At 34.5% G+C, this 16,422-nt stretch overlaps 1 protein-coding gene across 2 annotated transcripts in view; it reads right to left on the reverse strand.

The window, feature by feature from the left end:
* The window catches only part of LOC129216172 (uncharacterized), a 51,099-nt gene that overhangs the window by 1,574 nt on the left and 33,103 nt on the right, over positions 1–16,422 (reverse strand). For both annotated transcript variants that reach the window (XM_054850344.1, XM_054850345.1), the window contains exons 12-17: positions 16,256–16,390; positions 15,285–15,436; positions 13,735–13,834; positions 11,059–11,097; positions 6,163–6,240; positions 2,966–3,016 (exon numbers count right to left, since the gene is read on the reverse strand). In XM_054850344.1, the coding sequence (XP_054706319.1) occupies positions 2,966–3,016; positions 6,163–6,240; positions 11,059–11,097; positions 13,735–13,834; positions 15,285–15,436; positions 16,256–16,390 (555 nt within the window). The remainder of the gene's footprint in view (positions 1–2,965; positions 3,017–6,162; positions 6,241–11,058; positions 11,098–13,734; positions 13,835–15,284; positions 15,437–16,255; positions 16,391–16,422) is intronic.

The raw sequence follows: 16,422 nt of genomic DNA on the forward strand, positions 1-16,422 counted from the left end.
GAAATTAATTCGTCCCTTAGTATTATTCTCGAGCTTCTCAAAATAATGTTAGTTTTCCTTATTTCCTTCTAAAATATGAATTGATTGAAAATGGTGAAAGCGAAAACTGGATTAACAAACTTGGATAACGTTATACAAGGTAAAAAAATTTATTGTTTTGTATGAATTTGTAAGAATATGAGTTTTTTTTAATCTTAAATTAATTTAACTAAGCATCTTTTCAGCAGCATTTAGTTGGAATGGACGGTATGCAAAATATTTTCTTGAATATATTATCGTAGAATCATAGACTAATAATAAGAATAGACCGAGCTATGGCAACTCTTTGCTGCTCATGAACCAAACCATGTGACTGGTGGATATCCTAGCAACAGCGGGCGTTGATTGTAGCAGACGATCAACTACCGCGAGAAATAAAATAAATAGAATTGATGGAACGCGGAATATTTATGGAGTCCGATTTGTAAATTTGTTATTCGAAGTTGTAAATACTTTGTTAATATAGTGAGTTTTTCGTTTAGATAGTATTGTGCATTTTCTTTAGTCAACTTCAATAACTCTCTAAGCAATTAAAGATGCAAGCGCCCAAATAGAATCGGCAAACGGTTAGATTTTTACCTACAATTTCAATTTAAGATTCCAATTAGTACATTTTTGCGTTAACGCAAAACGTTTCCTCCATTACGTTCACGCCAACGCTGACATAGCAGTTCCAAATGAAATAAAAGTTACTGAAAACTGTGATCAAAAACTAATTACTAATGTCAAAATAATTCATAACTAAAAGAAAAACAGTTCAATCTCTGCACCTGGAAAAAAAATTATAATGAAAATACATTACTTACATTACTTAAAATACATGTCGAGTGCCAAACTATAGATAATGTCGCCATCTAGCAACTATGCTGCCAAAGTTTTCGCCAAGCCTTCCACCAGTCACATGATGTATCCATGAACCATTTTTTTTATCATCAAATCTGGGAAAGCTCGGTCATCTCTTATTATTAGTCTATGCGTAGAACAAAATGAAAAATGTTTCACCGAGAAAGAATTTACTTTATTCCTTTTATTCTCAGCTGAAAGGTTTCGCCAAATTTGTTTAGGGTTATAGTTTTAGTATTGTGCGAGCAAAGTAGCCTTGGCGAGATTTCGCGTTTTTAGTTAAACCATTTTTAATTTTTATCATGAGTGGAATAAAATGGTAGTAAGATTACAGAATTCGATAAGTAAAAAGAAATAATGGTCAATCAACTGAAAAGAAAACTACCACCATATATCCGTAAGAATTCTGTAGATGATTTGCATAACTTGACATAATTAAATCGTAACTCAGAAATTAGAAAAATTGAAACAGAAAAATTTTAAATTAACCGATTCGGGAATTCGAGAGAAATAACTCAGCAACAAATGCAAAACAATAAGCGCTAGCCAAGCAAGGCAAAGAAGTATCATCTTCTTTCGATAATAATTTGTAATGTTATATTGAATTTTCTAGCATTAATTGTTGTTCTTGTCAGGCCACAATTATTATTTAGTTTTATCAAGAATTGATAAATATCGAATTCAACGTCGTGGAACTACGAACTACGTAGTTTGCATTAATCTTTGACGTTTAGTAATGCTTCTTGAATTCTCATTTCTTTCTACGTGGGCCAGAATATCCACAAGACTTTGAAAATTAATTTAAAAAGAATAAAGCGAAAAATATCATACATACGAACAAAAATCACAACACTTTTAGCATTTTCTTCGTTACCACATGCGTTTGTTTTAGTTTTTAAGTCGGCCATTAGACAGTGACTGCAGTGCCCCCTATAGTTCGTTGGAGTTGCGAATGACTTCGAGTTTATTCGCCGAAAACTGAATACCTAAATTAAAACTTTAGCGTAGAAATAAAAACAAGTCAGATCAACAATAATTATTTCACCGTCAAAACCATAGCTGCGGAGTCGGAGTCAATCTCATTTTGGGGTAAAGGAGTCGGAGTCGAATATCTAAGAATCGGGGTCAGTCATTTGTCCTCCGTGGATAAATTTTTGCCAAAGCTACGATGTCAGAGTCGGAGTCCGATTAATTGTCGGGCATAGGAGTCGGAGTCGGAGTCAAGTGCCCCTAAATTCTCGGAGTCGAAGTCTGGAGCCTCAAGAGCTATTTCGAACAAAATTTGTTTGAAAAAAATCCGCCTTCAAGTACGGAATCCACATTGACTTTCAGTTTCCCCGTAGGCGCTAATGTTAAGGGATTTGAACTGTTCAAAATTGAACGGAAAATTGCTCAAATCAAAAAGATATTTTATATACAAGTTTTTCATCAAAAGCTTTTTCCTACAAAGTTTGTTTGAAGCAAATTCGCCTCATGGTTCGGAATTGCCTTGAATTTCCCCGTGGGCGCTAATGTTAAGTTTTTTTGAACTGTTCAAAATTGAACAAAAAATAGTTCAAATCAAAAAGTGAAATATGGGAATGAGGTGTCCTCGCCGAGATCTTTCGAACAAAAAAAAAGTTTGTTCGAATCGGGCTATTCATTCAAAAGTTATTTGGGGGAGACAGACAGACCGACGGACCGACAGACATTTTTCCCCATCTCAATACCCTACTTTCCAATTTTTAATTTTTCAATATTCATTTAATTATTTTATTTATTTTTGACTTTTTTTTTGCGATATTTTTAAGATGCATTAAGCCTTTTTTCATGCTTTTTTTCTTCTTTTTCTGACTTTTACTGAGAAAGTAGGCTAGAAATGGGTTCCTTAAACCCAGAAACACGTCTCTGCAATCAGTTGCTAATTTGTGCTTAATAACGTCATGTTTATTATTGTTACTATATCGTATTATTCATTTTTATGGCCATAGTTTTTGTTGCACCCTGCACAATTAAATTGGCCGCTTTCATTTATACAGTTGCTTAACACATTCCGAAATCCTTAAAACTTTCATATTAGTTAATGGAAAATAAAGGAGCTTACCATCGTGTTGAAACTCGAACTGGATGTCTTTAGCTGTGCTGCATCTTACACCTAAAAATATAAAAATCAAACAAATTATGCATAGAAAAATTCACTGCAAGTGCGTTTTAGCTTCTTGCATCAAATTTATACGTGTCATTTGAGACACATCTTCTATTAATAAAGATTCATCGAAAAAATGATTTTCTCTAAAACTTTCCTAAAACTTGTAACATAAAGGTATTAGAAGTTAAAAATAATCACCATTTTAACCCTTTAAATGGAACTTCGCGCACGATAGAAGGAATTCAAAAACCCAGTTTTTTAAGTCTTTCTTTCTGTTTCTTTCTTTTCTTTTTCTTTTTTTTTTTGAATAATAGCAAACATGTGGCTTCTCTCTCTCTTCATATATTTTTCGCTAATGGCGGTGAAAAATCTTTACAATAATGTCTTAATTCTAAAGTTTGGTAGAGTATAAAGAAAATTATAGCGTTCCCCCACTTCATAAAAAACATTCGAGAAATAACATATGTGATTTGCCACGGTAAAATAAATTTTAACAATTTCAGTCCATAGTTAAGCAATTTAGAACCCTACAGGGAAAAACGAGAAAGAAAACACAACTAAAGTTCTATAAAGTTATGGCGGTGCCAACCTTACTATACGGTTCTGAAACATGGACTTTGAACAGTCAAGAAACTAGTAGAATTCAAGTAGCAAAGATGAAGTACTTGCGATCGCTGAAGAACTGCACTATCCTAGACAAAATAAGGAATGAATCTATTCGTAGGGAATTACAGATATTCAGCCTCAATGAAAAAATTACGGAATATCGTAACGATTGGAAAAACCATGTTCGACTTATGACACGAGGGAGACTTCCAAGAGCTGCCTTTTATTACAGACCAAGGGGCAAACGAGACCGTGGTAGGCCCAGGAAGCGGTGGGGCGATCAAGAAGCCGGAACAGGCTATATGCCTACATGGGCGGATTTATGGGGGGGGGGGGGCGAGGGGGGTCAATGCCCCCCCAGTCTTGGGAGAACTTTATACATGGTAACAACACACCTTCAAAAATGTAAAAATAAAAAAAATCGTGATTATTTTTCTTTTTTTGAAAAGTTCAGAAGTGAAAATGAAGAGAATAGCCACTGTCCTTTTCTGATGGCGGGGGGGGGGGGGGGGGGCACCGTACACTATATTACAAAGAGTAAAGCTGTTACCGGGTTGTTGAAATGTGTTGAAAAGGACTACTTTGAATTGAAAACTATTAGAGCAAATATATGAGAGAAAATATAAGTAATCAGCCGCTATACTTGAAATAATCAACGACTGTTTCAACAAATTGGAAACTAAAATAAAGATTAAAACTGGATTTACCTATAAACTAAACAAGCTATAGTTGAGGGCACCCGCTTTGTTGAAGGCCCCCAACTCCGGAAAATTTCATGATTTGTTCTTTAAAGAAAAGAAGAAAAGTACTTGAAAAAATAAATTCCATTTTAAAGTGCTTGTAAACCTTGAAAATTTGGAAAAGGGTGGATACAAACCATAAATTTAAAACTTTATAACAAATGATGAGGGGGGGGGGGAGAGAGAGAGAGAAATGCCGAAATGTGTCAAGTTTAGCTCCTTGCCACATCCTGCATTAAAAATATAAAAATAATGGTTCTCACGTTTCTGTAGCATATTACTTGAGATAAATTTTTGTGACTCACATGTTTCATATATTGCTGTTTATTTAATCCCGAATGCAGTAATTTTGGAAATTATTTTGTATAACTTGCTTTTATCTTACTTCTTCTGCATATTGTTAATCTGTTCAGCCCAGAAGGAAAAAAAAACCACTACCTCTATTTTTTTTTTTTTTTTTTTTTTTTGTACTACTTGTAATTGAAAATAAAAAGTTGTTGTAATGAGAAATCAATAGTTTTTTTTCTTTTAAACTTAAAATGTGGTTGTTGTTCCTGATGGCCCTTGGAGCACCCAAGGTAATGAATAACGGAGGCGTTAATCCACTTTTGATGCTAATATGAGCGGCTTCCGTTTGACTGAGCCCCATTTTAGGTGGACGTCCGACTTTTGCTCAGACACATTTGACAGATAGCACAATTCAGATTTATTACAATACAAGGAAATCAGAAGAACACCCATGGCAGTAGGGGGGAATCGAACCTGTGCCTCTATGCATGCAAGCAGTTGCTGAGCAATACCGCTTGGCCACCGAAGCCCCAAGCTTAAAATAGTTGTTTCTTACAAAGTTAGAACAATACTGTAAAACAGTACAATCAAGTACTAAATTTCAGAGACTGGAAAGGCCAATTTAAGTGCCTTAAATAATTTTAACTGTTCTCAAGTCCTTGAAACGGATTAGACGAGTGTTTGAAATTCCTAAGCAAAGTGTGCTTCAACTTTATTTCTTATCAAGTGTATAAATTATGAACTGTCCAAATGGGCCTATTTTCTAAACCTATACACCATTTCTTTTAAAGCATTTTTTTTACTATTGATCATTTTGTATTTAATTCACTGTTATATTTGTCGGTGGGTTGGAGGCATGATCAAAAACTGATTGAATTGAACCGACAGCCAAAGTAAGCAAATTACAATGCATAATCTTCTATTCTTTCTCGCTTTTTCTCTCTGAGAACTGTTGTAATTGATTTGTTAACCCGAAAACAATTTTTACTCTGTATTATCGTAATTTGCAAAAGAGGGTTTTGCTATTTGTCTCCGAGATTTTAGTAGTTCCAATTACCCCTTCTAAGGCTTCAAAATGCAGAATTTTATATCTATTTTACAAAAATTCCTCCGGGGGAGAAAAATTGGAGATATTCTACCCCCTACTTAAAAGGAACTCCATTTTCCACCTTAGACCTTATGTATAATGCATGGGGGGGGGGCAGGGGGGCTTTAAAAATGGCCTTTTTTTGACGCCGATAGAGAAGTTGACCAGACTACTAAAGAGAGCCAAAAACCCTGAAATAGCTTAGAAGCACGCTATGTCTAAATCCAGCCAGTTGTAATCAATACAACTGATAATGCTAATAATAATTTAAAAAAAAATAAAATGCTGCCCCCCCCCAGGAACTCAGTTCTAAATCCGCCTATGTATGCCTAATCCTTGAGGAAGAAGAAGATGTTAAGCAATTAGCTTTATTTTCCCGCCACAAAATACAAAACGACAAGAAAATAAGAAAAATTCATTTTGCTACTTACTTTCGCAGTATTTATCATTTGGAGCTTTCTTTCCTTCGATAAAGAAGTAGAATGGATTACAGCTGTACACAGTTCGTCCTACAAATCATCAAAGAAAAAATAAGTCAGAACCCTTTTTTGCCTCGACCGAAGTTAAATAAGTACTGGGCAATTCCATGTGACAGAATAATATTTTTGATAAAAAACAAGAGTTTCTGTGATTACAGTGAAATTATTTTCATTGAAATTGATATTTATTTCTTTGCATTTCATCGTTAGTAGTTAAAATATAAAAATCAAAACAAGAAATATTATTTTTATTGTTAATTTTTTATGCTTTATTTTGCTTCATGACGAATGGAATTTTTATAAAACAAGCTTTTGGATTTCTTAGTACAAAACAAATTTCTCTGAATTATATATGAATCCATTCTTTTAACTGATGAGTACTTTTAATGATAAAGAAATAACAATAAGAAACTTAGTTTTATGATTTTCCTCACACTAGCTTGAACTATTTTAAATCTATGCGTTGTAACGGAATTACAAGATTTTTTTATCAATTTATTGCAACGAAAGTGACCAAATTTTCAACGAAATAAATAAATATATACAGGGTGCGGAGAAAGTTCCCAATTTTATTAGATATTTCAATAGGCTGTAACTGACACATAATTCAACAAATTAACAAGTTAAAGCAATAAAAACTCTTTATTGAAACAATAATAATAACATTAAACAAAAAAATTAAAACAATTGTTCAAAATTGGCTCCTTGGGTCAATACATTCACGGAGCCGCAGTCTGAAATTGTCAACGATCAGGTCAACGATGCTCGCGCACGCATCCACCGTTATCTCATTCCAGGCACGCCTCAGAGCCGTTTTGAGCATGTCGACCGTGGCTATAGTGCCTAGAAAGAGTAGTGTGCCGATCGGCGGGGAAAAAGTGAGGTCAGATCTGAGGAAAATCCAGATGGCGCTGCACTCGAGTAGTACGTTATGCTTCTCAATCAGACTCGTTTTAAATCAGCGATTGCATGCTGGTTTTGCAGTTTAAAAACCCCGTTTTTCGGATTAAACTTATTTCTGCGCAAAAGACAAATTCTGTAATAAGTGCTAATTGTTATATGGGTGTTTGTTTATTTTTTGAAACATATAAAATTACCTTATTACCTTATTATAAAACTACCTTACTTCAATGAAAATAGTAGACTATAAGGGCCCATTCATTAAATACGTAAGGGTCCCGAGGGGGAGGGGGGTTGGAAAAGCCTCTACGTACCCTTACTTGGGGGGAGGGTCAAACTCATTCTTACATAATATTTTCCAAGTCGATATTTCACATTAGACATTGCGCGGTCAAGTGATTTGGCAGAGATTTTGTTCCATTTGCGTCTGGAAGGTAAGAAACGTGTTAGGATAAGATGTTTTTTTATTTGTTTTACAAAGAATTTATAGTGTAAAATATAATAAAGGAGTCGCATTGCGTACGGCATGTTTTATTTGTAATTAATATTACATCAAAAAAAAAAAAAAAAAGTCGAAAAAACATTCAGTTTAGATTCTTTTCAGTAACTATTTCTTTACACAAAAGGTTTAATTTAATAATGTGAATTTAATAACGATTCCAGTGATGTAACGATTCAAGATTTGTTATTTTATCATTTTGAAAAACGAAATGGAATCTTACGTAAGAATGGGGGGGGGGTTGAAAATTCTTACGTACCCTTACATGGGGGAGGGAGGGTCAAAAATTGCCAAAATCATCCTTACGTAATTAATGAATGGCATCTAAGTATTCAATAACAGCGCGTCTCTTATTTCTCTACTAATAATAAAGCCGAGTCTCTCTGTCTGGATTTCTGTCCGGAATTCTGTCTGGATCCCTGTGACGCGCACAGCGCCTATACCGTTCGGCCGATTTTCATGAAATTTAGTACAAAATTAGTTTGTAGCATGGGGGTGTGCACCTCGAAGCGAATTTTCGAAAATTCGATTTTGTTCTATTATTATTTTTAAATTTTAAAAACAGTTTCCGAAACAGAATTATCATAAGATGGACGAGTAAATTACGAAATTATCCTGACGTGGAATCGTAACATGGGAAGAGGGAATGAACATAGCCAATTGGCGAGAAATTCATCATCCATTATTTGTAAATATACAGGCTAATCAAATGACCTTTTAATTTTCTCCTTCGGACAAAGTCGTGCGGGTACCGCTAGTTACAAAATAAAACTGCTTCTAAATTCTTGAAGCTAATTAAAATTATCAGGGCTTCTCAGTCTGAGTCGAAGAACAGGATAATCTACTTTTACACCTTTGACCAAAATAATAGCATTGATTTGTAAATTTTCTTCTACTTCAATAATGATCTTTTTATCGTCAATATTATTTTCCACATAATTTTCATTATATACAAAAACTACAATATTTGGAGATTTTTTTAAATTCATACAAACCCAATATTCGTTAGGCAAATTAATATGAACAATTTCATCTATAATAGATTTATACGTGGTTATTTCAGTTTCATCTGCGGAAAGATCAAGTTTTATTTTTTTCAAACAGGGAACATTTTTCTTAACTGCATAATTCCTGATGGACCTTTGCTTTGGTATTTTTTTAGTAAAGTATGTTGGCAGATTTGGGAAAATTGTCGTAATTGCCTCGTCTTTTAAAAAAAGTTTTCCCCGAGAATCAAAACTTCCTCACCATTTATAATATGCTCATTATGCGTTTCAATAAAATGTTTTTCCAAATGCAGAGCACAAATTGAGCAATATTTATCAAAAACTTTATCTAACCTGGGAATTAACGAGTCCCACTTCTTTAGTTTTTCTTCATCTGCTGGAGCTTTAAAAAGCGAAACTTTTTCTTTGCATGTTTTGTATCCACTTTTGCACCCTGGTACGAAACAAGATGAAGCTTTACTTCTTCTAATATTAAACTTTGATGCCTCCATTAAAAGCCTTAAAAGCTGTTTCATGAAATATTCACGAAATAAAGGTAAAAAAGAGAAACGCGGAACTAAATTGTAACAAAATCCCGCGTCTACTAATGTAAACACCGCGAAATTGAACGTACACCTCGACCGCACTGCCCTCTAGCGGTTTTCATACATTTTGTCTTCAAGAGTCGAAGGGGAAAAAGCGCCGATCGGCACACTATTCTTTCTAGGCACTATACCGTGGCGTATCGTTTTCCCGAGATTTTTTCCTCCAAGATTGACCACACCGAGTAATCCATCGGATTGAGGTCCGGTGAGTTAGGGAGCCAAACATCCTTGCCCCAAAAACCTGGGAACAGATCTTCGCTGATGGCAATCGTCGATCGGGCCGAATGCGCAGGAGCCCAGTCTTGTTGGAGTGTGAATCCATCTTGGCCAAAGTGTTCTGTTGCCCATGGCCTTAGTACATCGCATAGAACCCGCTGCTGATAGCTCGCAGCATTAATTTTGACGGTTATGTGTGGGCTTGATGGTGAAGATCTTCTGCCTTCGAAAGGCAAGCACCAGCAGTCAAGCGATGCACCCGTCAAGCTTCAATCAATCTTTTATGTTTCATTGTGTCATTGAGGAAGTGGAGGCGATTGATCTTGTAAGAACGAAGTCCCAACTTGTTTCACGATGGTTCGGACCCTTTTTTCGCTGATCTCCAGTTCTTTGGCCATCTTTCGCAATGAGCGCTCTGGATTGCGACGGATGCGACAGCGGACCTTCTGCACATTCGCTGGAGTCGTTGCAGTGGTTGAACGATCACTCCGTGGACGGTCGGCAGTCCCTCCAGTCTCTTTGTAACGTTTCACAGCGTCATAGACTGTTTTACTCTTGAATCCAGTCGTTCGAATAATATCGGCTGTTTTCATTCCCTTCTTATGTAATTCAACGACAGTAATACACACATTTTCACGATTCATAGCTCACTACTCAATAAACTAACAAAGAACAAATGATTAAACCTCAAATACTTTTAATGCCAATAAACAATATGTGCCAAATAAATCGCCAACATACGATTTTAACGCCAAAAAACGCTTTAAACGATTGTGGGAACTTTCTCCGCACCCTGTATATTGCACTTGGAAACAATTAGACAATGAGTCCTTTAATTTTAAACAAATGAGGATACTTTCTTGCAAAATTCATTGTTTAATATTGATTACTTTTCATTATTATTCACTTTGCACTTGCTGCTGGAAAGAATTACAGGTTTTGTAACTCAGGACTAAAAAAGTATGTTTTACTTATCCTTTCAAGATTTTTCATTATTTTTAGTGAAGTGCTTTGATTTCTCTACTAGAAGTTTCAGACATTGTATCATGCTACATGAAATACAGCACTAGCTCAGTCAGTTCCAGCCGAGGACTGCAGTTTCGTGCTTATTAGCACTCATCAGCCCGGCATAGGAGTGACTGAGCTGGAGGCGGAAAACCTCAAGGAAGCCAAGAGTGCCAAACAAACTGGTAGCTAATACAGAATTAGCAATGATCAGACGAGTGACCGAAGCAATGGTTCGGTTCAACTCGAACATTGAAGGCAAGGCATGTATATTCAGTATGTTACCGCCCTATAGCCAGGGCTAAGGCAGAAATACATTAAATACACCGCCAGCTCAGTCAGTTTTTAAAGACTAACTGCAGTCCTCGGCTGGAATTGACTGAGCTGGCGGTGTATTTCATGTATTTCTGTCTTAGCCCTGGCTATAGGGCGGTAATATACTGAATTGGATCATGTTATTTAATTCCAGAAATCTTGTTTACGTCACCAAAGGATAAAATCAACCTTATTTGTTTATATACTTTCCTTCTTCACAGATTCATTAGTTACTGACAAAAATTAGTTATACAATCCTCTTTAATTACAATAATTTGACTAAAAAGCACATTCTAGCAAAACGAAAGAAAGGAAAACTCACGATGACATGGATTCCATTCTGTAAATGCAACTTCTTCACCTGAAATCAAAGCTTTGTTAGTTTGCCAAAATGGTAGTCTTAAACAATTGCTGAATCCATTAGGAAATTCAACTTTGCAACAGAAACATTAAACAAAATTGAGCAATTTATGCCAGTTTTAGTTTCGATTATCAAAAGTATCTTGAATCAATCTCCTCCAAAACCGGAACAATAAATCCCTTAAGCCTTTTTAAAAACCTTAATAGGAAACTAATTCTTACGAAAAAGAGGCAATAGATTACAAAGAGAAAACCAGAAACTATCTCGTAATATTGAATGAAAAAAAAAAAAAAAAAAAGACAATTTGAAACACAGGTAAAGGGTTTTTTTTTTTTAGAGGTATAGAACTTTAGGTTCAAATAAAACACCGTTAAATGGTATAAATCGCCCTGAATTTGGCTTTATTCGAAATATGATTCTTTGCCATTTTTATTTAAATGTGATTTCTGGTATATGGCCACTTCGGCTGACTTGGAGAACGTCCAATCGGGAAGCCCAATTTTCTATCCCTTTTTGCAGCAATGGGGGCCGTATGTGAGTGATATGTGGCGAATGTTCTTGTCCAAGGCGTCAATCGTTTGTGGCTTATCGGTGTAGACCTGAGACTTCACACAGCCCCACAAAAAATAGTCCAGTGTAGTTAAATCGCATGATCTCACAGGCCAATTCACGGGTCCATTAAGCGAAATTATTCGTTCGCCGCAAGTTTCTTTCAATAAATCAATTGTGACACGCGCTGTGTGGCGTGTTGCACCGTCCTGTTGTCTATTCATGATGAAATGGCAAAATAAACTGAACACAAAACAAGTGACAACTATCAAAATGGCCCACAGAGCAAACAGTGTTCCCGACTTAAAGTTCTATACCTCTAAAAAAACACCCTTTATAAGGTACGTGAAACGTTTTTCATTACTGATTCTAAAAAAACTATACGCAATGGAATTAATTTGTGACATAATCTAATGCCTCCACGGGTCAAGAAGAAACGAATTTGGACTCAAAAGGGGGTGGGGATGATTGATAAAGGTTATTTTCGGGATGTATGTGATCATTTTTTTTTCTCGTAACAACGCTCTGCCCACTTCTCATACTGAAAACTTTCCCTAACATATTAAGTTAGTTAGCATTTTAAATGAGTAGTTTAGAGTAAACAAATATGAAATTCAAAATTGGTGATGTATTAACTTATTTGAAAATTGATTAAAAATATATGTAAAAAATAATTTGCTTCCTTTCATCATGACATTCGACATTCACTCAGATTTTCTTTGTAAAACATTTCAATACAGTAATAATAGAATCAACAGCAGTAACAATAATAATACTAATTAATAATAAAAGATTTTAAGCGGATGTTTAGAGGACCAATTTTATGCATAAATGTATTTCTAAATCTTTAAATTGTGTTTGTATTCTATCATTTACTTTTGAAACATTATCGAAACAATAGAAAAACGCAGGAAATAGTAACAAACTATTTGGAAGAAAAAAGAAAATGCTTTCAAAAAAAAGTTTTGTTTTTTCTGAAAGAATTGAATTTTTTCAACACTGATTTATTGGTGTATTACATGATGGCAGATTGCATCAGATTGTTTCCACGGTAAATATTCTTCAAAAACAAGATATTTCAATTTCACAAAAAATGAATTATTGTACCGGTAGTATATACATATACAGATGACCGCACTAACGTGCGGTTAGTTATTTAAAAATCATATTCAAGGTAATAAGTACGAATAGTTGTAATAATTTCGTTTGCAATTTTTATTATCGCTGTTAATAAAGTTCATGTCCATTAAAATTTCTTAATGTTTCGCACAAAGATAATCTTTTTATTTTCTACTGTTGATTAACTAAAAAGCGACTTATTTTCCCCCCCGTGATAAGGGCAATTTTGTAAGAGCTTTTTGCTCTACTTATTGGGATGCATTTTCTACAGTAGTAGACGCATATAGAGAGGGGAAAAAATGTTTGAATCCATGGATAAGAACGACCAACTTTAAACTTTTGTAGAACGAGTTCAATATCCATTCAATTTATTCATCTAAAATTTGATAAAATGTAAGTAAAAACGGTAAAGTCCCCGGATAAACTTTTCGCAAGAATTCTGGCCTAAGAGAAGATCTTCTAAAATGAAAAATTAATTGTACTTTATAATAATAAAAAAAGAAATAGTTAGGAATTTTTTCCTTGAAGCATGTACTTCATTAAAAAAAAGGGAATAGTTAGAAAATTTTCTTTCGGAGCATGAACTACATAAAAAAAAGAGGAATAATTAGAAGATATTTCCTAGAAACATGAGTTTTATTTGAAAAAAAAAAATAAATAAAAATAAGAATAAATAAATAAAAAAGGAACAGTTAGAATTTTTTCTCGGAACATGAACTTTTTAAAATTAAACTTGTCGGATTATAGATGTGTATTCAATGCATGAATTACGAAAAAAATCCCTTCTTTTTATTAAAAAGTATTTAAAAATAAACCACAATGCAACGGTATAGAAATCTAAATCAGATCATCAGTACTCTCATGTAACAGTTCAATGTTTATAAGTCTCTCGTTGAGACTTCAATGTTCGTCAGTTATTTATCTTGAGTCAAAAATTAAAGTGTCCTGAACGTTTTAATAATACTGTACCTTCTTCGCACGTGACTTCGTATCCCGTCCTGTCTTCAATGATCTTCTTGTAGCTTCGCGAGAAACAAACTCGAATCTGTCCCCCATTAAGAGCTCTAAACTGAAATTGAGAAACAGAAACATACTAGAGTAACAGCACTAGTAACAAGACATGCTTAAGACATTGCTCTAAGGTCAAATCAGTTTTCTGAGCCTTGTAATGTATTTAGACTTTTTGAACTGTTTTCCCCTCATGCAACTGCATCTCATCTAACGTTTGGCAGCTTCTGGATCCTTTGAATTAGTTAATTTTATTTGCTCAATTTCGAAAGCAGGTCCGACCCCCCAGTAACAGACACCTGATGATACCCAGTAACATATAGGACGAGGAAAGGACAAGTGATGGTTAAAATTCCCCTTTTCTCTTTAAGATGGGCAAAATTTCTTTATTTTTAGAACTAAAGCCTTATTTAATTCAAATGAACATGAAACACCAGCTGATCTCGTGGCGTCTGTTCATAACCTTCCATCACTGCCTTGTAAATACCAACTGGCTCATGAAATTCACTCTGACAACACTAGATGGTTGCACCGTATTCATGGGCCACATCAACATCAGTTTTACCCGCCTAAAATTCTTATTATTCAAATCCAAATTTATGACTGTTGGTTGCTGGACCCTTGCCTGTTACTGGTGCTGTTACCCTACTTGGTAATTTTTTATATAATTCTATTAATTTATAGGAAAACCTAAATTTGGAACATAAAAATCATTAACTTCAAAGCTAATGATGTATTACTTATGCATCACTACTTTTGATATATTTGTACTGAGTGCAGTGGCGTAGCTAGGGTGGGGCGGAGGGGGCGGTCCGTCCCGGGCGGCATATCTTTAGAGGCGGCGATTCAGTACCATTGATGTGGAAAAAAAAAATCTAAATATAGGAATCATACTATAAATCAATTACTGGAGGCAAAGAAAAAGAAAAAAAAACCCTTCGAAATGTAAGGTTTTGTTATGACTACAACTGCATTTCTCAGTGTTCAAATTTGAAATATTTCCGTAGTGATTCCCTGAACCTTCTTCATTCCCTTTACGTCCATTAAGACTGACTTAAATTGTATTTTTAAAACGTAAATTTCGGAAAATATGCGAGAAAAGACCCTGAATTTCTAACGTCACCAAAAGCTAAAACTGATTTCAGTTTTGATGAAGATTCAGGAGAGAACCCCATCTTCCTAAAAGTCACTCCTAACTTTGATTTTTGATGTAAATTTAGAATATTTCTCTGAGATAGGCGCCTAACATCCCCCCCCCCTTTTTAGTAGGAAGAAGACGGATTAAATTAGTTTCCCTTACCTTCCTTAAATGAAGTTTTCAACTTGTTCAATAATTTCGCTGGTTTAATGTATTAGATATGCCTCAATGAAAGGGCGGCAAATAGAAGAACCGCTACGGGCTGCAGAAACTGTAGCTACGCCACTGACTGAGTGATGTAAATTTATAACCCCTTTTCTTTTTGTGTCGGGGATTTAATAGTAACACGTTTGCGTGGAATTAATAAGCTTACTTTCATCGATATTTTGTAACTCTTCAGGAAGTATTTTGGATAGATAGCCCAGTACTGGAATTTGTTCAATGGAATAAAATATTCTTGTTTGTTGTCAGCTTCGGCTCCTCTGGAATTTTGATAACAGTTTTTGAAGGTAAATTCTGCAGGGGCTGCAATAAACAAATAAATGAAAATACGAAATAAGTAGCCATTGAAATAAAATAAACAGAAAAAATAATAAATGCGTGAAAAATAAGAAAATTATAAGACAAGCGAGACTATGAATCTTTGAATGTATCTATCTATGACATTCTAACCGAACGCCAAAGAATTGACGATTGAACCAGGTATAGATAGATGCATAATTTTCAAGATAGCATGTTTAGGCAGTTTTCGCTTTTCTACGACTATTATCAGCGGAGATATTAATTAAAACGTAAATTGTTAATATGTTCCATTCACATTTATTTATTTTTGCACATATTGTCGCAAAAATTAAAATTAATTGTCGAATGTCATATGCAAGAATAGATAGGCATTATTTTTCCATGAATAAAAAATTCTTAGAACATATTTTAGGAATTTTTTGTGCATCTTTTGCATGCATATTTTAATGATTTTATTGTACACATAAACCGGGCTCTATTTATTATTATAAGTATTTTTGCTCAACTTTGTTACAATCAACACAAAACAATGACTGAAGTTAAATAAGAACAAAAACATATAGGCCATTCGTGTGTTTTTTTTTCTTCAAATGTGAAAACTTATTTTTACATAAATAAAAACATTTGGTGCATATTTAAGAAACCTTTAGTGCATCCTTTGCATGCATATTTTGATCATTTTATTTTACATACATAATCCGGACTCTATTTATTATTATAGTTATTTTTGCCCAACTTTGTCAGAATCAATACAAAACAACGACTGAAGTTTAATAAGAACAAAATCAGCAAATGATTTTTTAATATTCTCCTATGACTTACCTTTGCAAATTCTAGTTTTTAATCTGCGTGCGACATTAGTAGGATTTGATGATTCTACAAAAACATCTGTAGTGTCATCGCGAGTGAACACCTCGAGGCTTTCCTTTTTGTTGCCGATCGCCAAAATGGTTGCTTCTGAAATGTGGAATGAAACGACATCAAACAAA

Source organism: Uloborus diversus, chromosome 2 (assembly GCF_026930045.1).
Source record: "Uloborus diversus isolate 005 chromosome 2, Udiv.v.3.1, whole genome shotgun sequence".
Taxonomy (NCBI): domain Eukaryota; kingdom Metazoa; phylum Arthropoda; class Arachnida; order Araneae; family Uloboridae; genus Uloborus; species Uloborus diversus.